General features: G+C 30.1%; 3 protein-coding genes across 3 annotated transcripts; 1 reads left to right on the top strand and 2 right to left on the bottom strand.

Annotated features, from left to right (window-relative positions):
* LOC8262039 (mitogen-activated protein kinase kinase kinase 1) lies at positions 1-6,798 on the top strand. Its single transcript, XM_015728463.2, has 9 exons — positions 1-1,404; positions 2,343-2,427; positions 2,602-2,664; positions 3,518-3,675; positions 4,732-4,804; positions 4,899-4,958; positions 5,546-5,656; positions 5,877-6,127; positions 6,336-6,798. The coding sequence occupies exons 1-8, from the start codon at positions 239-241 to the stop codon at positions 6,087-6,089; spliced, it is 1,929 nt and encodes a 642-aa protein (XP_015583949.2). The 5' UTR covers positions 1-238; the 3' UTR covers positions 6,090-6,127; positions 6,336-6,798.
* Positions 6,799-7,387: 589 nt separating this feature from the next.
* Positions 7,388-12,102, bottom strand: LOC8262040 (kinetochore protein NDC80 homolog). Its single transcript, XM_002534309.4, has 4 exons — positions 10,847-12,102; positions 9,902-10,148; positions 8,026-8,172; positions 7,388-7,789 (listed from the first exon to the last, which is right to left on the bottom strand). Exons 1-4 carry the CDS (start codon positions 11,941-11,943, stop codon positions 7,556-7,558), a joined length of 1,725 nt encoding a protein of 574 aa, XP_002534355.1. The 5' UTR covers positions 11,944-12,102; the 3' UTR covers positions 7,388-7,555.
* A 1,426-nt stretch (positions 12,103-13,528) lies between these two features.
* LOC8262041 (transcription factor bHLH91) lies at positions 13,529-16,103 on the bottom strand. The gene is made up of 4 exons (XM_002534308.3): positions 15,561-16,103; positions 14,518-15,426; positions 13,954-14,379; positions 13,529-13,844 (listed from the first exon to the last, which is right to left on the bottom strand). Exons 2-4 carry the CDS (start codon positions 15,403-15,405, stop codon positions 13,749-13,751), a joined length of 1,410 nt encoding a protein of 469 aa, XP_002534354.1. The 5' UTR covers positions 15,406-15,426; positions 15,561-16,103; the 3' UTR covers positions 13,529-13,748.
* Between the last annotated feature and the right edge of the window lie 7,845 nt (positions 16,104-23,948).

Raw genomic sequence — 23,948 nt, forward strand, 5'->3', positions numbered from 1 at the left:
CATTCAAACCAAACAAACATAAATTATTTCAAAAATTTAATTAGAATCGCATCACAGGCTAATTTTGAACTACACTTAGACTTCTTCTTCTTCAACCACATCCCCGCGTTGAGTTTTTTTTTTTTTTCCTCTTCCACTTGTTTTCACCACCCCGCCGTCTCTTTAAATTATCCTTCTTACGATAACACTAACCAAAACCTAAAAAACGAACAATCAGAAAAAGAAAAAGGCAGTCATAATGGACAAGCAGAAACGTAACAGATCGAAGCTCGACCGTCGAAACGCTGTCAGGAATATAGATTACGACGCTTCGTATTCACCTTCTTCATCATCAACATCTACATCTACATCGTTCTCGATGGAAGGCTCAACGACTCCCCGTACTCGGTCTCTTGATTTAGACCCCAAAACTAGCTTTAGAGTGGAGGGAATCGACGGTGAATTTGACCTGATTTGTCAGACTTTAGGGTTTTCAGGTCCTGATGATTTTGCTATTCCTACTGCTGTTTGGGAAGCTCAAAAAGCGCGGCGGTCGTCTTTCGATAATAGTGGTTTATCTTCTCCGTTTCACGGTGCTAATTATCGTGTTAATGATCATAAAGTTTCTATTTTTAAACGAGAAATTGATTATTCGAATGAGTTAAAGAATGGTGTAGATTTAGGTTTAGTCCAATTTGGTAATGGACCTAGAGTTAGTGATTTAGTTGGTGTGGAGCCAATTGGAAATGGTGTTTCTGATTTTAGTAAACGTCAATTAGTTCGTCTGAAGCCAATTGGAAATAGTGTTACTGAATTTAGTAAACTAGAAGGTGTGCTTGAGGAAGACATAGGTCAATTTGATAGTGGAACTAGGGCTAGGGTTATTGATGAAGGTAATTTAGTTAGTGCGGAAAGAACTAGAAGTGGTGTTAGAGATTTTAGTAAGAGTGTGAGGTCTGTTAGGGAAGGAGGCAGCAGTGGTGGGGGAGGAGCGCTTAAAAGTGACAGGCCACTGATTTTAGCCCCGCCACCGGTGATAGTGCAGCAAGTAGTTGATTATGAGAGCTCGACCTGGGATATGTTAAAATCCTTTGCTCCTCAGGATAATGAAGAGTCTTCAGTTCGAGGAGAGGTTAGCTCTTCGAATGAAGATGATAGAGTAATTGATGAGGATAAGAACGAGGAGGAGGAGAAAGCAGTTGGGGATAGTGATGGAAATAAAGAAACTGAAGTTCTTTCTGAACCTTGCTCCTCTCCATTGAATGATGATGGTGGGGGCAGTGGTGGAAGTGATGAGGACAATGTAGCTGCTATTAATATGCAGGCGGCACCGAATGGGAAAGTGAGAAGAAGTATTTTTTCGTGGATAAAGGGTGACGTTTTGGGAAGTGGATCTTTTGGAACAGTTTATGAAGGCTTAACTGAGTAAGCAATCTTTTCTGACACATACTATATATAGTACTCCATGCTATCATTATTTAACCATCTGGCTATAGTGGAGTTCAATTGGATATGAGTTTGAGGTAATTCTGTTTTGGGTCTGTCTATCTTACAATTTGTTATAAATTAATACAATATGGCATTCAAGTTAATGATAAAACTAGCATTTCTATCTCACTTTTATTTGCAAAAATGTGCATAAGCTCTTGAAGTATGTTTTACATTTGCATAATAGCAGAAAGTACTGAAAATGGTTCTAAGCTAGCATCATAATTAAAATATGAATAAGCATTTCTTGTGTGGGAAAAGATCAAAAGAAATTGTCCTAGCACCATAATATGGATGAAGGGTATCTGAAGTGGTGACTTAGGATCTAATGTTGGGTTCTTGCTGCTGGAAAAGACACTTTCTGCATTTTAAATTTAAACTCATGATCCGAATGAAATGAAGAGAAAGATCAGTATGCTAGTTGAGTGCAAATGATGAAAAATTTGTGTATTCATGGTCATGGGTGTTTCTGTGTCCATTGATAATCTGATCTATTCTTATAGAAAATCACAAAATTAATCCAAGCATGAAATTTTGTTGTCGAATATCTGGCGATCACGGGAACATAATTGCGCCCGTGCATGAAAATTAAAAAAAAAAATAGAAAAGGAAGAAGATATTGGGGTCATAGTACTATTGGACAACTGGGAGGTCTAGTCTTTTGTATCTAGCTGTGAATGCTGCTGTTTGTTGACTTCCTTTTCTGCTTGATAAGACTTGTGTACAACTATTTGTTGCTTTTCAGCCAAATTTGTAGAATCAGGGAAATTAGAGGGGAGAAGTGGACATGAACATGTTACTATTGAAATACCTTTCTTTATGCTTTCATTGACTTGGTTTAAATTCTCTGATGTTTCTTTTTGGTTTTCCTACAGTGATGGATTCTTTTTTGCTATAAAGGAGGTTTCTTTGTTGGATCAAGGAAGCCAAGGGAAGCAGAGCATTTTACAACTTGAGCAGGTGGGAAGAATCAATCTTCTTCATTTGGACTGCATACAGTTCAACTACTTTTCTGTACAGCAAATACTTTAAACTTACTATAGTTGTATGTTCTAGCACCACCTCTTGCAGCTTTTGCATAGATGATAATGACCATATTGTAGTCTACTTCTAATACCATGTTTATTGGTCCAGGAGATTTCCCTGTTAAGAGCATTTGAACACGAGAATATAGTTCGATATCTTGGAACAGAGAAGGTATGCTTATGATTTCTGAGTTTGATTATTTTTCTGTTGACAATGTTACAGTCATTGATATCCATTTCTTGACTGCAATAGGAATATTGACCTGAATAAGAACACTTATTTACATTATCACACATCTCACAAACTGCAGCACATCTGGATCCTTTCTGATATAGAGACATTCATGCATATGGCACAACTACCTCCAGATCCTTGTCCAGACATGTAGAGTTTTGATATAAATTCTGCTTCTTTTTGCAATTTCTATTTCCGCATAGAAGGAAATAAATACTTCAGCTTGTTATTCTTCTTGGATATTCTAGTTATGAACTTATAGCCTATCTTGACCACCTAAGGGCAGGCAACATTGCCCCTACATTGAATAATACAAATCTTTTAGACTGCAAAAGTTTCTGGCAGATACTGGGGTTTCAAATGATATATATGGCTTATGTCATCATTGTGTCTGTTTTCTCTCCCCCCCCCCCCCCCCCCCCCCCCCCCCCCGGCTGTGTTGAGCTTTCCAGTGCTTGAAAGTTGAAACTGAATTCATTGTGCGTACAGTATTTCATTGGAACAACTAATTGTTTGTCATGCACCATTCATGTTTTCTATGTTATTTTTCATAGACTATCCACTTATTCTCATGCACCTTACATTTGGCTCCTAATCCCTCAGGAACCATCTAATTGATAAAGAGTATTGTCAGTTATTTTGTTTTAGCCTGCCCCTAGGGAAAAGGGATTGAGATGTCTGCAAGTTGATAATATCCTAGCTTCTTATGTAGGTCTTATTGCTCTTCTAGAAATTGGTTTTGAACGGTTTGCTTTTAACTTGTCTGTCCTAATTTGTTAAATGGTTCCAGGATGAAGCTAAGCTTTATATCTTCCTTGAGCTAGCAACAAAAGGTTCACTTGCAAGGCTCTATCAGAAATACCATTTGAGGGATTCCCATGTCTCCGCATATACAAGACAAATCTTAAATGGTTTGAAATATCTACATGACCGGAATGTGGTTCACAGGTAATAAAAAGCGAGCTTAGTAGTACATTTATTGGATCACCCCTCTGATCGTGTTTGTTTTACTGCTTGGGAAATGTTTCCCATATTTCAATTTTCTGTTTTCTGGAACAAACAGAAATCAATTAATTGTCATCTTTCGCGCATGTTATATACACATCCCTGTCACCTTTATGTACCTAGTTCGATCTCCCTGTTCTTATGTGATACATACACGTGTATTTGCATATGCCAGAAGGTTTTGTTTCAGGAAAAATTGCACATGCTCAGTGTTGGCTGAAAAAAAAAATGTGATGTGTAAAGAAAATTTGTTCAACTTGTACTTTTTAAGTAGTTGGGAAAAGCAAGCAGCAGTATGCCCAATGCATGTAATTTCTCTTAAAGCTCAATGTTCCAAAGCTGAAAGCTTCATGCTCTTGAAGTGAGACTTATTTGAAACATAGCCCAAGTTCAGTGCAAATTCTGGTGATTTTTCATGTCCAAAACACCTTTATTTGTTATAATAGTGTTTTCATTTTATAACTTGAATTCCTTTATTAAGTCCATTTGATAGTGTCATTAGTAGCTGTAACTAGTAATAACACTGGCATTGTAATCATCTGTTTCAACCTAAAAGCTCACGCCTTCATTAGTTTCCATGTAATGTAAATAGTAATTTTCTGATTAGTACAATTGCAATTGGGTACCTGGTCTGCAGGCTTTGTGAGACCTTTGCAGTTTGCACTTTAAGTTAGCTTTGCACTTTTCGCGAAATTTAATTCATGAAATAAGCAAAAGCCTAAAGAAAATTCAGTAGCATACTAGACATGAGAAAAAGAAAATAATCCTTCCTGCTACTTACATTTATGATTTTATGAAATTTCATTATGTAAAATTGTGAATTATAGACTTCAACAAAGAAGATGCAAGAGTAAGGATAGAAGTTAATGTTCCTGGTGAATTTAATATTTCTCAAAATGAATAAATAAATCTTATCTGATGTGCATTTGAAACTTCTTCTGTATAGTTGTAAATTACTCTTTTCTAATGTTTGCCTTTTTTTAACTTTTCATTATCAAGGGATATTAAATGTGCTAATATATTGGTGGATGCAAATGGATCTGTAAAACTTGCAGACTTTGGGTTGGCAAAGGTGCCCTATTTTTACATAATCTCTCTCCTGATATAGTGTAAAAAAATCAACAATGTCTTACTTCTTACTTTATTATTTTTGGTTTGGCTCTTAGGCAACTACGATGAATGATGTTAAATCCTGCAAGGGGACTGTATTTTGGATGGCCCCAGAGGTTTGCCTCCTTTTGTTTGCCTGTATTACAGATTGTGTAGATGTTTTAAACTTTTAGCTTTTTTTTTTTTTTTCTTGCATCTTCTTTTCTTTTTTCTCCCATCTTTGTATCATGTAGTTTGTATGTTTTAATTTATAGTGTCTTGTAAAAGAACATCATGCTGGAAGTTTGAGTTAAAAAACAAATGTATTTGCATCCATGGCATTAACTGGTATTTTATGTTAACTTAATTTTAGCGGCCTTCTTTGCTTTGACATGAAATTACACACTCAATCGTGTTCATTAAATTTTTCAAAACACCTATATCAGAGTGATTGCAATGTGATCATCCTATACACAACCAATCTTTGCTAAGTAAGTTACTTATAGAGGAAAAATTTACACAATTGAATCCGGAGATTTACTTTCTCTAGAAAGTGTTGGCTTTTTTTGCTCTTTTTAAGCAGTACTGCAACAGCAATCTCACCTCAATGTTATGAAGTTTTAACTCTTCTTTCGCTTCATTTATAGCCATTGTATGCTTGGGTGTTTTTTGTGCATGAGGTGCTATAGGTTTACAACTTGACAGTTTAATCATGCAACTGTAGGTTGTTAATTTAAAGAATCGTGGCTATGGACTTGCTGCTGATATATGGAGCCTTGGATGTACTGTTCTGGAATTGTTAACTGGTCGACCGCCATACTCTCACTTGGAAGGCGTAAGTATTTGTTTGCTACTCGTCAACCTTGAAATGCTTCCTGTTGACTTTCTTGTGTAGATCACTTTTCATGTTCTTTTTTCTTTTTCCTTTTCTTTTTTCTAAAAAATATTAAGATATTCAATTTGATCGAGATGTCTGAAGTTAAAAGTTCATAAACTGTACTATTTCTGAAATTTATTGGAATTTAGAAATGTTATTTTTCTTATGTGAGTGACAGATGCAAGCACTGTTTAGGATTGGCAAGGGTGAACCTCCTCCAATTGCCGATTCTTTATCAACAGATGCCAGGGATTTCATTCTGAGATGCTTACAAGTGAATCCGACTAATCGGCCTACAGCAGCTCAGCTGTTAGACCATCCATTTGTGAAAAGGCCACATGAAACTTTCTCTACTCCTTCTTCTCCTCGATTTAGCAGCTTACAGCCTTGAAAAATTATGATCAATCTGTGAGGTACATATATGTTGAGGTAAGTTAGAAGCACTCATCCTGCTATTGACAATAGTAGATGTTCTTTTTGCTTTTTTTTTTTTTTTCGGTTGGAGTTATATCTAATTTGACATTACTAGAATGCATTTGAAGGAAACTTTTATTGTAATTACTCAAGCTATTGCATCAATTAGCTTCATTTGCTTCACTGTAGTACTGCTACTAAATTCATTGTTTTTGTTCTAAAGGAGCAATGGGACACAATGCCAGTGTTCATCCATGTCCGTATTAACTTGGGCAATATTTCCAAGAACAGCTACTGATCTCATACTATCCATGGATGCATCACCTTCATCTTACCTGTTGGACAATTCTTGGCCTAGGGAATGGAATGGTCATTGGACACGTTATCTTGAAGAATTAGTTCCATGCAAATGGTCTTTCTGGTGTGTAATTTCTAGCTCTAGTTAGTGATCAAAAGGCTAGTAATTTTTTGACCTATTTTTTTCCTCATGGGACAGATGTATAGGCACAGGGGGGCAATCAGGGTGGTGAGTAACTGTACATATAAAATATAATGTACAGATTGTACTGGGAAACAAAAAAGAAGGCAATTCTGCAATCAAAGAAATGTAAAATTTGTGCAATTATTGTATCCCAATGAAAATGTTCTTTAATGCATGTTTTCTGATGATTATGTTTGTTCTTTCATTGTTCATTTTTTGGGCAAAAGGTTAAAAAAGAAAAATATTTCATTAGAGAGTCGATTAAGCTTGTTATTTATTTCGTCTCAATTTTTATCAAAATTATACAATTAAACGTAAATTGATAACATTGCTAACTTCTCCATTACTGGTACAATTTAATTTCGAATTTCGAACTGCTGGTAGGTGTGGCTTAAGATTTTTTTATTTGATAATATTAATCTTTTATAAACTATTTTTGAATATGAATAAATTTATCTGTTTCCAAAAGCACTAAATTAAATATAATAGTTTTCTTATTAACTCACAACAATCAGAGTGGCGCAGCGGAAGCGTGGTGGGCCCATAACCCACAGGTCCCTGGATCGAAACCAGGCTCTGATAAACAGAGTGGCTTCCATAACCCCTTTTTGTTTTGGTTAATTTAAAGGGTAATTTCCCTGTGCAATTATTTTCAACTTTTGATAGCTTTTGTGAAAACTGAAAAGGGAGCCTAACAATATTGAATCACTTCACCAAATTTTCTTTAAAACAAGATGAAGGAAAAGAGCCACCCTTGAACACAAGCACCTTCAGATATTTGATAATGTAACAAGTTCATAAAACTTATTATATATATATATATTATATATTCCAAAATCAAGTTTCTGAGTCATATTGCTGGTCTAAACATATTAGATAAAGAAAATTAAAAGCAAACAGAGACTTAGAAGACATAAAAGTTTCACCATAGTTGGATTAGATACTCTTTACAATAATTTCTTTTAAGTTATTATAGCATCGAGGTTGATGCCAAATTGTGCTGGCAAGAAATGCTTGTAAGCATCAGAGACAGCAGCAGCAGTCTCTGAGAGCTTGTTTTTCATCTCTGAAATCTTGGATTCCATATGTTCCTTATATTTTGAGACTGTATCAACCACTGCAAATAGGTCACGAGCCTTCTTCTGAATCTCCTCTTCACTTTGCTTCGTTGCCTCTTGTAACTTTAGTTCAGAGGCCTGAATACAAATACATCAAGTTTAAGGGGAACTTTAAGGGACACCAGGACTTATCAATCAATCAATGATTTTGCAGAAAACAATTTCGGTATTTGCAAAATTTATCTATTTACTAGCAATATTCATAGATTTTTTATAGTAATTATCATAATATCAACACCAATTATCTAAATACACCGAAAAAAACACCATATTCAGAAACTGTTCAAAGAAATAGGCAAAATCTGAAGCCATACCTTCAGAATCTCTCCAGCTTCTCTTTCCAGAATACCCAAGTTATGAGCCTCCTCTTGAACATCCTCCAACAGTTTTTGAGCTTCTACTGCACATCTCTTAGTGTACTCCTCCATCTCATTTTGCAATAAGATTAACCGAGCTTCCACCTGACACAGATAATTTGTTTGATATTAACATAAATCATCTGCTCATCCATCAAAAAGTTATCAAGGATTTAACTGCCAACAAACAGCAGATAAGGTTGATTTGTGTAACCCTCCAAATTAAAACCCAACATCCATTAATGTCAGGTATGTCAGAATCAAAAGTAATCTCAGACAGAAGAAAAAAAGTAAAGACAGATAAGAAATAATTATATTCAAGAAGCTACTCTGTAACACCTCAGAATAAGATGAGCATTGTCCTATTTTACTTTTCCCATTTACATTATGAGTCTAAGGACGACCCTGTCTAAGATGAAGACAAAACATAAGGCAAAATGCTAATATCCTGAATTTGAGCAACCACTAGGTCACTTGGTAAGCAAGAAGATGTTATCGACTAATGCAAATGAATAAATTAGATCTGATGGAAGCAATGTGCTGATAAAGGCAAGAATATAACTAACAAATGCTTGAAGGAAAAATGTAAGCATTTTGATATTTCTCTTGGCTCAAATGCGATTGCAGCCTTCATATCTTTCCCCATTTTGGTATATGGAAAAACACACCTAAATTCTCAAGATAATGGAATCAATGATCTCAAGCCCTAATTACCCTTAAAATAATGTAAAAACAGAGAGAGATGATCATGATTAGATCAAGTTACCATGACAAAGTTTAGTTACTAGTTATAAACTGCATAAGATAATATCAGCAAACATAATCTGATGTGAATTTAGCAAAAACTTTAATAAACAGCACAACCCCTTCAAAGATGAGAAAAAAGGCCCCAGATTGCTTGGTTTGCTTATAGAAACTGCGACTTGGAACCTATAAATAAACCTTATTTCAAGCAGCTAAATAGCGTACAAGCTCAACAAAGTGCATTAGTTGCTTGTGAAATTTTTAAGAACCAAATGATTGATAGGGTATAAAGAAATTGGAATCTCCAAAAGAAAAGAAAAGCTAACAAAAAATATGCAAAACCAACATGAACATTAGAAAATTAAATCAACCAATATGATCTATGCCATTGAAGGCATTCCAAGAATATTTTTAATACGACAAAGGAATTTGTAGGAAATAACTCAATAGAACTTTTCATTTGTTCAAAAACCTTTCTATTAGTTCTAGAATGAATCCTCAAGGGGTCATGTTAGCCTGGACTTGGGTATGACTATAAGGTGTCATAGAGTAAAAATCCACTTTGGCTAACTTTTGCAGATTTTCTGGTACATGAATCCCGTAGGCAGTAGCCATCACCTTGCAAGTATCATATGTGGCAACACTACTACTAGAAAATGAAGAATCCAGGTAATGCAGTCATTCCACATTGCATTACAACAATGATATTTCTTTAGGATAATGCTTTACAACAAGGCTTATTTACACTGGAATAAGTTAAGAATGGGTCGGAAGTGATAAATAATAAATGCCGACCTATCACTTTGGGGGTGGTGATTGTAATTAAATCAAATCCTTTGGTCAAGAAGAAAAAGAAATAGTTCCATTTTGTACTGAACGATTATCTAGTAAAAGAATAGCATTTTCCCTTTCTTTATGGATAGTCATATCAATTGCAATGGAGCTTTATAAAAAAGAGAAGAGAATAGTTTGTCTAGATTAGAAACCAAAAGTCCAAAAGTTCATAATCGTACCAAGCTCCAAGCATACTACACCTAAGAAGTGAATCAAAACATCTTTATAAATCATAAAGTAGGTTGATAGGACATACTTCATCAATATGAGATTGAAGTGCAGCAATACGGTTCTTTTTGCCCTCAGTCTTCGCAGTAAATTCTGATGACCCTTGTTGAAGGGAAATAAACTCTTCCAGTTTTGCCATAGAGCTTCTCTTTACGTCATCAGCAAAGGATGCAAGTCCAGGCTTGACTACTGATTTGTAGTCAACCCCCATAACTTCAGTAGGTGTAGACCCCTTGGCATTCAACAGATACTGAAAGCCATTTCCAAGCTTTAATCTGGCCTCATCGAGATCAATGTACATCCATTAAATCAGAATTAGAAAATCGAAACTACCAGCACACCAAGTGGAAGCAGCAAAGAGTTCCAAAAAGGCTAAAAGCAAAACACATACATACACAATTAAATTGTTTATATATAAACATAAAAATATGATGTCACAACTTAAAATTTAGCAATTAAACAGCATGCAATAATTAATTATTTGCAATTTTACCCAATGATGAAATAAAAAATATGCTCCTCCACAGGTCAACTACCTCATGGAATTATAAATGACATATATTTTGGAGTCACAATTAATTCAATAAAAAGTGAAACTTTTTGCACAACAAAGATTAAAATCACAGGATCAAAGAATACAATATACTGCCGACTAAATTCTCCTCCTAATATCCACTCACAACCATGTCAATATTAAGAAAGGCAATTAGATAAAACAACTACGTAGAGAATGCATGTCACTGTAACATTAAATCCCAAAACATCAAAGCACCACCTAATTGAGGGTTAACTAGTTACATGCCAGAAAAAAGAAAAAAGTAATACACACTTCTCCTACTAGCTCGACTGATGCAAGGAGCTAAATCAGAATTATAGCACAGGCTGCATAATCAGCATAATATGACCCACAATGAATAACATAAATAATTAAAACAACAACAATAATAGCAAAAGAAAATTTCAGAAAACAAACCTCCTAACAGCTTGGTTACAATCCATGGAAAGTGTCTCAAGTTCCTTATACTTGTGTCCAATTTCAGTATTAAGATCCCAAATCTTCTCCTCCCATGAATTCCTGGCACTTTCCGCGTCACCAATATTTCTTTCGACTGCTTGTAACTCTCTCTTCATCCTCTCAGCGTCCCGTGCATTAAAACTCTGCTCTTCGACTCTCTTCTTCAAATCCTCATTCTCCAAATCAATCCTTTTCCTCTCCTCAACTTTCGTCTCTAACTCATTCCTTTTCTCTACCAAAACCTTATCTAAACCCTCAATCCTCGAATTAAACTCTGCAATTATAGCATTAAACTTATTCACATCTTCCTCCAACACATTCCTCAAATTCTCTAACTTTTCCCTCTCTGTAGGCCCCGTTTTCAGCCCCTCCGCTTTCGCCTCCAATTCTTTAAAATTCTCCTCCAAAACCCTAACACTTTCAACCACACTCTCTCTTTCTTTCTCCAATTTCTCCATAAACTCTCTATCTAAAGCATCAACAGAATCATCATCGCCGCGAATATAACTCAAATAACTGTCCAACGCATAAACAAGCATAGTATTATTTTCCACAAATGCCCTTGAATTAACAGCTAAATGTTCTTCGAACATAGCAATTTGCACCAGCCAGTGAATCAACGCGAGAAAAGAAGGCCAGTTGTGTGGGGTGTTAGGGGCACGAAGCGCAGATTTGCTCACTTTGAAAGGGCAATTTAGGAATTTTAAAATGAGAAAAAGATCATCTTCCAGTTTCGTTGTAGGGTAATCTAATTGGTGGAGTAGAAATTGGAGTACTTCAGTGATGTCTTTAGCGGAGGAGATAGGGTGTGTTCGTAGTGAGAGACTTGATGAGTGAGAAGAGAGGTAAGTGTTGATGGCGCGAACTGCCGAGTTTTGGTGGCCGCGATCTGTGTAAAGTTCGGAGGATCTGCCGACTCCGATTGTAGATGGGCGGGAACTAGCGAAACTAGCATCGGAGTCACGGGAGGTGAATTGACGGTGGTGGTCTGGCGGTGGTGGTTGTTGCGGAATTAAGGACTCTGTTGGACGGCGGCGCGTGTTGTTTCCTCTCATTTTTCAGGTGAGTTTTCTTTTGGAAGTTTGGTTCCCGCTCTGAGAAGGGAAATGAAATTGTGACGAGGGAAGTTATCAAATATAAAAGGAATTTGAATTTTGTTGCGGGAGCGCAGCGTAGAAACGGACTAAAATTGTGCGTTTTGTAGTTGGGGCAGCAATTTTTTGGTCGGTTTGAAAAACCAAGTATCAAATTAAATCAAAATTGAACCAAATTAGAATAGAGATTGAATCGGATCTAATTCAATTTTTAGTTTGGTTCGATTATCTGGTTCTTTGGTTTTCTCAATTTAATTTTAATTTTTATTAATAATTGACTTGATTGTATCTTTTGAAAATATAATAGTTTAGAGGTTGGCATAATTGTTTGTACCAATTAATGAGATAAGTCTGGTTTAATTCAATAAAATATAGAAAAATAAAAAGAAGAATTGATTTGACTTTTGTTAAATTCTCTTTAAACGACGGGTCCTTTTCCTTTCTAAGTTCAAAATCTAAATCCCATGCAGCTTACAACTCAGAAAAAAGATTTCTCTCCATAGGACCGCATTTACTAAGAGTAAAATAAAAAAATAATTAATATATATTGATGGTAGGATATACATGCACGTACTCTCTGCCCAAACCCACTTACAAAAATAGATTCATATTATTAATTTATATTTTTGAATCTTTCTTTATTTTATTTATAAAACTTTACTAATTTATTCAAAACATATTCACTTATTTGTATATATGTGTTTATATTATTATTTTATCACATTAAATTTATATGGATTTTTTTCAAGTCATAATATCAAAATTCTGAGATTTAGTATCATTATTTATTTAAATTTTATGAAATTTTTACTTATTTGGAGTCTATGAACGCTATAATTCTACTATGCTAATTGTCATGAAACATGAAATTTTCAATTGTATGACTAACTTTTTTATAAAATTTTTAGTAGTTTCTTTTAATTTTTATTTGTAATATTCTTTTAATATGATACATTAAATTTATAATCTATCATATTACTATTGGTTTTATTTCAGGTTATAAAACCCATGATATAAAAGTTCTAAGGATTGTTTAATTTTGGAGTTATGGATACTGTAATTGGTAATATTGCTGTTGTTGTATGACCTTTTTTTTTTTTTAAATCTATTTTCTTTTACCCATGGATACATACCACTTTCAATTATGTTAATAGCATGAAATTCATTTCCCACCAACAATCATGACATAATTTTCAGGGATTCACATTTATACTGACTTAATTTTTTGTCATATAAGGGGCTCTTAGTGAAGTTATGTTGAAATGGATTTTAACGATTAAACTTAAGTATAAAAGATATTATAAGAGCAACCACAGTCTTAGCTTAATGGTAAGTGCATGTAAGATTTTAATTTAAATATTTAGAAGAAAAAAAAAGTATCACTGCAATATTAAATCATTTTGTAAGATATTATATGAAATCTCAACATTATTCAATATAAATTAGTACTCAGGTATCCATTAAATTCGAACTTGATTTTGAAATGAAATTAATTATTTAACCATAAAAATATCATAGTTTATATGAGCAATACCAACACATCAAATAAAAATCCAGACTAAAATAGTGGGAAATGTCACTAAAATGGCCCAAAATATCAGTACATTAGCAATTAGCCTCTTTATATAACTAATCTCGGTTACTTACTGTCTAATTAATTGTTTCACACATATTATTTAAACCACTTCCACAATGCCTAGACCACATTTTTCAACTACTCAACTGCTATTCCTATATAAATACTATAATAATAATAATAACTAATATCAGTTTGTAGATGGAGTTGATGCATAATGCCTGTCTACCACCTCAATCAGCTTGTTTGCTATGGCACTCGCATAAACTGAAGAACCTTCAAATATCTGCAACATTTGAAATACATTCACACGTTTCAATAAACAATTAATCAAAAGTATGAAATGATTAGAACTTGGAATTAAACAAAACCAATTAAGGGCACAATTAAACAACCTTGGTGTTAAAGAGAAAGCTGTAGTAATCACCAATATGGCCACCAGCAACGTGATGGAGATCAAGCTGAAGTTCATCAAGGACTTTGGAGACAAACAGCAAGCAATTGATCTTCTTTCGTTGAACAAGTTTGATAGTAACTTCATCATCAATTATACGAACGTCCACCTCCGTATCCTTTGATTTCCTTTCAATCCAAGAGCTCCTTAATGATCCATTGTTGAAACTCTGATCAGGGTCGCCAAGAGGTTTGGTGATACAAGAACTGTCATGACCATTCCCTATAGAATCTTCTTCTGTCTTCTGTCTCTTGCTCCTTTCTCTAGCACATCTCTTTTTTTCTACTAGTAGTTTCAGCTCATTAACAGTTCTAAGAAGTTCCTTGATATAATCAATTGCATCTCCAACCACAGATGTTCTATCAGCCTTTCTTACCCATTAAACACAACATACATAACAATTAACTAATTATAAGCAACATATATAAACAGATCCAAATTACATATATAAATCTGTTAAGTTCTTCATTATATGTGGTACTGGTAATGGAGAAAGTAAGAGTACCTTTGTAGGATTAGGAACCAAATTCTGCAAAGCTTTGTACTTATCATTAAGGTGTTGTCTCCTTTGGCGCTCAGTAGCAAAGGGTTTAGTCTTTTTACCAGCATCTCTTCCTTTACCCATACAAGGCATATCCCATGTGAAGTCAAGTACCCCATTATCAAACTGCTGCTCTCCATCACCGTCTTGGTAAATGCCACCTCCATCTCCACTTCCCTCAACATGGTCATCTCCTCCGACGCCGGCACCAAACAAAGAATTAACCATTGAGCCAGGCAAAGAGTAGCCATGTGGTGGCAAAGATTGAAACAAGTCCCTAAATAAAGGAGGTTGTGGAGGAAGATTCAAGTGAAAAAGTGGGTCATATAGGATAGAAGAAGCGGAAGCTGTGTCTGCCATCGGAAGGTCACCAACAAAACCTAATGGAGCCGTATGGCTAGGGTTTGTGAAAGAGATTGAAGAATTTGGTAGCAGAGAAGAAGTTGAGCCTCTGGGTAAGTGAAAAAGATTGAGAAGGTCAGGTGTCTGAGCAAAAGTTGCATCTTGCAAAGAAGTTGATGAATTAAAGGCCATAACTTGATTCGAAGAATCCTGCATTAAATGGGTATCAAAACCCATTTGGTGATTTTGAAGTTGGGTTTCCATAGCAGCGGCAGCAGAAGCAGAAGCATCATCTTCTTGGTGGTGATGATGAGGATTATTGCTGTGATGGTAAGAGAGTTCTTGATCAGCTGAAAGCTTGAGATTCTCTTCATAGCTATTATGGCTATTTGTAGTGCTACCGGCCATGAGCGGTTGTGGCTGTGGTGGAATTTGTAGAACTTGGCAAAGTCCATCATCTGCTCCTTCTACCATGGAGTTGGGGTCAAAGCAACCTGTTTCTTCATACATCTTTTGGATATAGCTCTCTTCCTGGCATTAATATAGCAAAGAAAGACAAAACAAAAACATAAGCAGAAAAAGGAATAAGAAATTAATGAGTGCAAGAACAGAAAAGAAAGAAACAAAACATACTAGTAGAGGAAAACCCAGATGGGAAAACCAACCTTCAATTCTTGAAAAAGATGGGAATAAAATCAAGAAAGTGAAAGGATGAGATATAATTTAGTTTCAGTTATATGAGAGAGAGAGAGAGAGAGAGAGAGAGAGAGAGAGAGAGAGAGTTGGGATTTTGCTATTAAATGGAAATGAAAGGAAAGGAAAGGGAAGGTGGTAGCTAGGAAGGGTTAAGGGAATTGAAAGATTGAAACTGCAAAAACTGCATGCCTTATGTGATGATATCTTTTTCTTGTCACACAAAGGGAGGTTGTTACTCTGATTCTTGTTTCACTGGGCCCCACTTCTTAATCTCCTCTCCTACATACTGAAACTTTTGCCATTTCATTTTCAGGTTTTGCCCTTTTCTTTTTTTCTTTTTGTTCCATTCTCATGATTCTTGGCAGATGATTTTCAGGTTTTGCTTTTTTTTTTTTTTTTATTCCATTCTCATTAATTTTTATACTGCTAAAATTAAGAAGCTAAATTATAATTTTCCTATCAAATGGTAAAATGTAAAGTTGTTAATATACTTAAAAAGGAAGTTCTTAAAAGGATTAGAAATTCAGTATAATCTTTTTTATTTATTTTATGATTTCTTTTATAATTTAAAGGATAGTTATTGTATGAGGTCTACCCAATGCTAGATGCAGAGTCGCATAATAGATCGATATGAATATCACTTTGAATAAATAACACATATAAAATAATTATAAAATTTAAAATACGTTCCGTTCTTCTTACAATAAAGGTGAAATATTAAAAATAGATAACTTTTCATTTTGTCATATGGTTAACCCTTGTCTAAGTAATTGAAATTATGCTACAGTTCTTAATTCTTACCTGAAAAGGAGTTGGATTCAACAAATTATCTGCACAAATCCTTTTTATTTGCAAAAAAAAAAAGAAATACTTCCTAAAGAGAAAAAATGCATAAGGTATGAACATCCTTAAGCCTTTTTTTATGAGAATGTTGTAAGCAGTGGTTAGAAAATCATGCACATGAAGTACATGTTTTATCTAAATATATGGTCCTAATTTTAATCATATAATGAAAGAAATCAACCTGAATCACTGATTTTTTTTTTATTTTTTATTTTTTAAGGTTCATAGTTTTAAAAATAGTTCTCTCCATTCATTCATGCACATAGAACAATCTATCACATGTTAAATTAAATTTATAAAAAGTTGTTTTCCTTTTCTTAGTTACTGGCTTGTGACCCAGCAACAAAGAAGTACAAAATCTGGATCAAGTTGTTCTGTTGATCTGAAAGAATAAAACAAAAAACCAATAGAAAAGTTGGTCAGTTGTTGGGAAGTACAAAAATTGGACCAATAAGTTGGACCTTTTTCTTCAGGGGAGAAAATGTAAAATTGTATGAACATGTTATGTTACTCCATGAGTTGCTATCAAGTATAAACTAGTAAAGGATTGGTTGCCTTTTTCTATTTATGGTATTGAAACTTGGTAAAAAATCATATGATATGCCATTTACCCACAAGGGTATGTGATCAGAATCAGTCCATTTCTTTTTTCAACTTTGATGAAGATGTGCAATTATTGCTACCCAATATCCCTATGACTATAAGTCATCATGGTTTTTATTTTTAATTCTCCTTTTATTTGTAAGAACAAAAACAGTACCTTGAATCCACTTTTATATCATGTGACTACAACTTTAATTTAGTAAAACTATCTAAAAACAGAATGATATAACTTCAAAATCTTACACTAATAGTTTCCTAGAGCCAAGTTTTTCTTTTCAATATTAAAATTAATGAAAATACTTCACATTCAACACTGTTTGGCGAGAGCTGATGGCTAATAATTGATAGTTGGTAACTGATAAGTTAAACTATTTGGTAGAATTTTATTAGCTGTTGCAATTAATATGTTAAATGATAATTGAAAATATAATTTATTTTTAATTGTAATTTATTTTATCTAATTATATAAATTAAAAAATTTATAATAATTAAAGATTTTATAATAAATTTTATATAGCTCAATTTTATATTTAAAAATTACATTAAAAGTAAGGATTAAAATTTAAATTTCACTCATAAATTATAAATATAATGACTATTTTAACTCTTGTATTTTAATTTAAAATAATAATTATTTATCATGAATTATAAAAAATAATTATTAGAGATTAACTTATAATAGGTTTTTATCAATAAATTTTAATAAAGATAATGTTGTATAAATAAATAAAAGATCAAATCAGCTATCATATAATAAAAAAAAAAATCTAAAATAAAGCTTATAGAATCAACACCTGAGATTAAATAATCTATCAGTTATTAATTCTTAAATTTTATCAAATTAGTATAATATAGATATACACTTCTTAATCAAACATCCTCTAAATACATATAATGATTAATAAAAAAATCACTAAAAGAAATTGATTCAATAAAAAATATATAAAACAAATCACAAAATAATAGAAGCACTAATAGAATTTATTTGTGCTAATATTTTTTTTTTTTTGAGTTATAAAAAGGAAATTCGAATTTAATATCTAACACGAATTAAAATATACTTTTAATATTAGATTAAGATTGCAGGTGCATATTAATTCATATATATAATAATTATTTTTCTCTCTTATTCTCCATATACAGTAAGAATTACAAAAGGGCATAATAACGGGGCGGGGCGGAGCGGGGAAAACATGGCACTTTAAAACTTTAAAGTGCGACCAGCGGCGTGGGTCCTACTGATCCAATTTGCCCATGCAAACTGGCATGCTCAACTACCTCTACCACCTAAACAAGCTCCCAGGTCAGTGGCAACAAGTACACGCCAATACCCTTTCTCTTCCTACCTTTTCCTCTCTTTTTCTCCCAAAGAAAAGAGGCTTTTCTTTAAATGTAAATAATTAGAATTTTAAGACATCCATCCAATCCCATCCTAATATATAATGAGGGATTAAATTGAATTAATAAAGATATTATATATCATGTTAAATAGATAAGAATTTAAATAAATAAGAAAAATTTACTATTTACCTTCTAAAGTTTGCCAAAATTTACAAGTCTAATCTTATATTTTTTAAAAAGTGAAGTAGTACTCCCTTGACTTTTGTCTCTCTATTTTTTCTATTAGTAAACTGATCAAAGGGCTTAATCGATTAAAAAAAATATTCAATTTAGTCATTTAACTTATTATCAAGTATCGAATTTGTTCAAAATTAAGTTATTTTTAGATTTTAAAAATTGTTTTTTTTTTCTCTTAAAACAATTTAATCTTCTTTTTTAAATAATATTTTTCAGTTGATATAACAGTTTTGTATTTATTTTAGTTGCAGATTTTATCAATATGTATAACATTATAAGATTTTCTTAATTTGAATAATCTAAATTATTATTTACATCTTGATACTCTCTAATTTGAATTAATATAATATAAATTGAATTTATACATTAGAGTTTGACAATTATGATAAAGAATAAAAATAAGATATTTAATTATTTTGAGAAATTTAAAAATTACATATTTTATATTATTTTTATGCTCGTTATAAATTTAAAGTTGGATGTTACTTATGATGTTTTATGCTCGTTATAAATTGTCCAACTTGATTATTACCGGTGCCTTTAAACAATTAAATTTGAGTATAAATATGTCCTAGATTATTATATGTCATTATTTTGTATGTTGAATTATAAAATTTTACATGTCCTGTTAATGCCCAAAAGTTGAATCATATTAAAATTTAATATTTTTATTTTTTTTTTAAAATATATTAAAAATTAGAATTATGAATATTATACTAAAGATAAAATTACATTATTCTAGATGAATTCGATTCTTACATTATTTTATAAAATTTAATTTAATAAAATTTTAATTTTTAACAAATTTGATATTTAATAATGAATTAATCAATTAAATTATTTGCCCAGTTGAATAAAAAAATAGACGAAAAATAATAATAATTGATAAAAATAAACATCAAAAAATACTAATTTATTTTTAGAAAGATTGGACCTCAGCAGAGGTAATAATAATTTTCCCAATAAATAATAATAAGTTGTAGCATTACTTGTAGAGTTTGGAATGGACATTATTAGTAAAATCAATATTTATAATAGGTGGATGCAAATTTATATAGGGCAAATACTCACCCCCAGGCCTAGTTTAAGAAATTGGTGTTAATATTATGAATTATGATTTATTTCTTTACTTATTGATTTATGATTACTTATGTATTTTTTGAATATGATATATATATTATATATCTATATTAGTATTTACATTAAATTTATGATTTATCATATTACTATCAATCTTAGTCCAGGTTATAAAGGTCATGATATTAACATTTCAAGGACTAATATTATCATTAGTGAAAATTTCATGAAATTTTTACTATGGATAATATATTTTATAATTATTATCGAACTTTTAGTTACGACTCAATTTTGATTGAATTTTTAAATATAATTATCGTGGAACTTTTTAATTTTACGAATTGTATTTTTTAATTAGTTTAACTATATAGAAGGAAAATATTTGAAGGAGAATATATTATTATATTTATATAGTTATATTTTTATTTTATAATTTTATTTTATAATTTTTTAAATTATAAAATAATATGATATAATAAATTATTATAGATAAATAAGAATAATCTATGAGCACTCATGAGGAGTATTAATGGGGTTTAGATCATGTAAGGATATTTTTATATAGGTACAAAATAGATTGAGATAATGAAAGTGTGATTTGATGGTTAAATATTAAAATTAAAAATTATTAAATTTTAAATTTATATTATCATATATAAATAATACAATAATGATAGTTGATTGAAATGAAAATAACTAAATTTTTATAAATTAAAATTTTTAATAATAATTTTTATCATAATTTAACTATATATATTTTTTTAAAATTAAATTTTTATATTAAAAATTATAAAATATTGAAATTGTAAACCATAAAATCATATAATATTTGTCTCACAGCAAAAACAAGAGTTGGCAATTGACGAAGGATTCATTATTTGATTTCTAATAACTAAAAAAAAAAAATTCAATGATAGGCCGCAACCTTTTTAATATTTGTGTTCATTTAAATTGTTAAAATTACTTTTAAACGTATTTAATGAGCTATAGACTATACAACAGAAGATAATCATCTATTTACATTTGCTATAAAGATGAAATCTCACATAATACAGAAGTGGTAGTTTTAATAAATAAAAGTAAATCAACAGAACCTTCTTAAAGATTATACTTACAATAAAGGCGAAATCTCAGATAATACAGAGGTGATAGTTTTAATAAATAAAAATAAACCAACACGACCTTTTTAAAGATTACTTAATTAATAAAAATAAAAAAAAAATGTTGTTAAGTTAGAAATGCAGGTTATATTTTGTTTCCACTTACGTAAAATAACACAAGTTTTGGACGTTAGATTGGATAACAAGGCAAGAAATCAAACCAATGTTAATAAAACTCCTCCAAATTATTTATTATCCTTGCGTTTCAGTAACAAACTTACATGTATATAGTTTTCATTTAACAACCTTACATCTACTAGATTTTTTCTTGGCAGGCATCACACGTGAATTATAATAATCAGACTCATTATTATTAGTATATTAATAAATTAATATAATTTAAATAAAAATTTAATTTAATAATTTATTAAATTAATCTTATTTTTTAAGATATATCTTTTTATTTTCAATTAGTGCTATTCTTATTATCTTTTTATTTAAAAAATTTAATATTTTAATTTTAAGATCTTATTAATAAATTTAATAAAATTATAATACAAATATAAATTAAAAATTGACTATATTTTTATTACAAAAGTAACCTTCTCACTTACGCCCGCTACATGTAAATTTTAAGTATTTGACTCATAATATTATATTTTTATTTTTAAATTTATCATCATAAATATATTTTGTGTTAAAATAGTGACCAAATTCTTTAATTATAGTAAATTCATTTACAAATTAATCTATTTATACCTCATAAAATTTATATTGATTGTTTTTATAGCTAATAATAAAAAATCTAATATATTATTACAAAAATCAACATACATAAATATTGTAAAAGTATATTAATTTAAGTTAAAATTTTATACATAAATGACTTATTTTATCTTAATGAGATAAAATATAATAAACACTTTTAAAAGTTATTTTAATTTTGATAAAAATTTAATTTTATCATCAAATTAGAGTAAAATCTTATTTTCAGCACAAGTTAGTTTTAGTGTTTAATTAAAATAATAATTTAATATTCTTTTTATTGTTATAATTTTTTATTTTGAAACAATCTAATTCAAGCAAATTTAAATATTTTAAAACTACTTAGATTTACAATAATATTAGTAAATTATTATAATTTAATTTTAGTTATTAATATAAAATAAATATTTCTAGTTAAAAGATATCATTCTATAATTATTTTTATTAAATATTATAGTTAAACTATATAAAAATAAAATAAAATTAAACAATCATGTCTTAATTTAGTGAAACAATTTAGACACCAGTTGAAAAGTTCACTATCAATGAAGAATATCACGATAATCTTGTAGTTAAAAATTAAATTTTTGTTAACCATTCAAATGAGATTAATACGAGAATTTTTTTTTATTTTTATTATAGTTTAATTTTAGTATCTAATAAAAATAATAACTTTAACTATTTCTTTTATTTAAAAATTTAAAACTAAACTACATAGTAATTTAATAATAGTAAATAAAAAATAAGTATTTTTAATATATTTAATTTTTTAAATTAAATTATGCTAAAAGAAGATATAATCAAGTAAACCAATATTAAATTTATTATTTTAATTAAACACTAAAATTAACTCGTGTTAAAAATAAGATTTTGCTCTAATTTGATAATAAAACTAATTTTGGACGAATTTAATACTTGATAATAAGTTCAATGATCAAATATAATTCTAAATTACCAGTTTAGTCCTTCAACTTATACGGAAGAGGGTAGTAGTTAGTTTTATTAAAATTTAAGGAGATTTTTAATATAATAAAAATATGCAATGACAGAGTCATATATTAAACCAAATCTCATAGAGTAAATAATATTTATCCCTTTAAATAATTTAACTCGTTTATATTCAAATTTAAATAATTATAATTAGATATATAAGTTGATATTTTATGATTGGTATTGTAATTACACTGTGAATCGGCAATATATAAATGAAATAAATGATTATTATATAATAACACAAGATAGCGCATGCAACATTTGGTGGATGTTTGGCTTAGAAGTTTTGTGGAACTGTTAGTTATCTTTTATTCGACAACTATATTAAACCTGTTTGGTGCGAGTTAACAATCAATATATAATAATTATTTTACTCTCAATAAGTTAATGATTTTATTAGTTCTATTTTAGAGTTTTTTTTACTAGTGACGGTTTATAGCTGATTTGATTTTTTTTATATATTTGGACAACATTATTGTTATTAAAATTTATTAATAATAATTTATTTTAAGTTAATATCATATGATTAAATGATTATTGAACTTATTATTATTAAATTTTTTTATATATTTGGACAATATTACCGTTATTAAATTTTTTATAATTTACTATAAATGATTATTAGTTTAAAATGATACTTAATAGTTAGATAATTATGATATATGAGATCAATATTTTTGTATTAGTGATTTAAATTTTAGTCTCTACTTTTAAAATAGTTTTTAAATTTTTTTAATAACAAGTACAATTAGATTAAACAAAATTAATCATAATATTCTTAATTATTATAAGCTATTTTTATTAACTCGTATCATTACAAATAATATTATAAAATAAAAGATATATGAAAATAAGTCATAAGCTACTAGCTGCATTGATCAGCTGAACCAACACATACCTTTAGTGAGGCTTATTAATGATAACTATTATTTTACTCATATATGTTGTACATGAATTATAATAATTTGACTCGTTATTATTTATATAATAAAAATAAAATAAATTTATAATAATAAGAATATGATAATTTATAAATTAAAATCAGATTAAATATATAATTACTATGAAAAATATAATTAATATATTATTTGGTGTGATTAAAAATTATTGTACAATTAAAACTAATTTATTTTATTAATTAATATAATATCAAAGAATATAATTAATGTACTATAAACTAAGATTAGAATTATTAATAATTTCAAATTATAATAAAGTTAGACTTTTAGAATTAGATTTATACTAAATGAATTATTAGTTAAATATTTTATATATCAATAATTAAGTTAATAAATGACTAAATTAAAATAGTAAATTTACATAGATTTTAATTAAATAAATGATATTAACGTGTTATGCATATAAATATTAATAGTTTAATTTATCATTATTTACATA

Source organism: Ricinus communis, chromosome 6, assembly GCF_019578655.1.
Source record: "Ricinus communis isolate WT05 ecotype wild-type chromosome 6, ASM1957865v1, whole genome shotgun sequence".
Classification (NCBI taxonomy): Eukaryota; Viridiplantae; Streptophyta; class Magnoliopsida; order Malpighiales; family Euphorbiaceae; genus Ricinus; species Ricinus communis.

What these genes read in the sequence shown, in the direction of transcription:
- LOC8262040 (XM_002534309.4), bottom strand. Translation starts at nt 11,943, where the DNA reads ATGAGAGGAAACAACACGCGCCGCCGTCCAACAGAGTCCTTAATTCCG. An exon ending in TGTAACCAAGCTGTTAGGAG is followed by an intron (nt 10,149 to 10,846) that starts GTTTGTTTTCTG and finishes CGATGAGGCCAG; the next exon opens with ATTAAAGCTTGGAAATGGCT. An exon ending in AAGCTGGAGAGATTCTGAAG is followed by an intron (nt 7,790 to 8,025) that starts GTATGGCTTCAG and finishes ATTTGTATTCAG; the next exon opens with GCCTCTGAACTAAAGTTACA.
- LOC8262041 (XM_002534308.3), bottom strand. Translation starts at nt 15,405, where the DNA reads ATGTATGAAGAAACAGGTTGCTTTGACCCCAACTCCATGGTAGAAGGA. An exon ending in TGGTTCCTAATCCTACAAAG is followed by an intron (nt 14,380 to 14,517) that starts GTACTCTTACTT and finishes TGGGTAAGAAAG; the next exon opens with GCTGATAGAACATCTGTGGT. An exon ending in GCTTTCTCTTTAACACCAAG is followed by an intron (nt 13,845 to 13,953) that starts GTTGTTTAATTG and finishes CAAATGTTGCAG; the next exon opens with ATATTTGAAGGTTCTTCAGT.
- LOC8262039 (XM_015728463.2), top strand. Translation starts at nt 239, where the DNA reads ATGGACAAGCAGAAACGTAACAGATCGAAGCTCGACCGTCGAAACGCT. An exon ending in GCATTTTACAACTTGAGCAG is followed by an intron (nt 2,428 to 2,601) that starts GTGGGAAGAATC and finishes TTATTGGTCCAG; the next exon opens with GAGATTTCCCTGTTAAGAGC. An exon ending in TATTTTGGATGGCCCCAGAG is followed by an intron (nt 4,959 to 5,545) that starts GTTTGCCTCCTT and finishes ATGCAACTGTAG; the next exon opens with GTTGTTAATTTAAAGAATCG.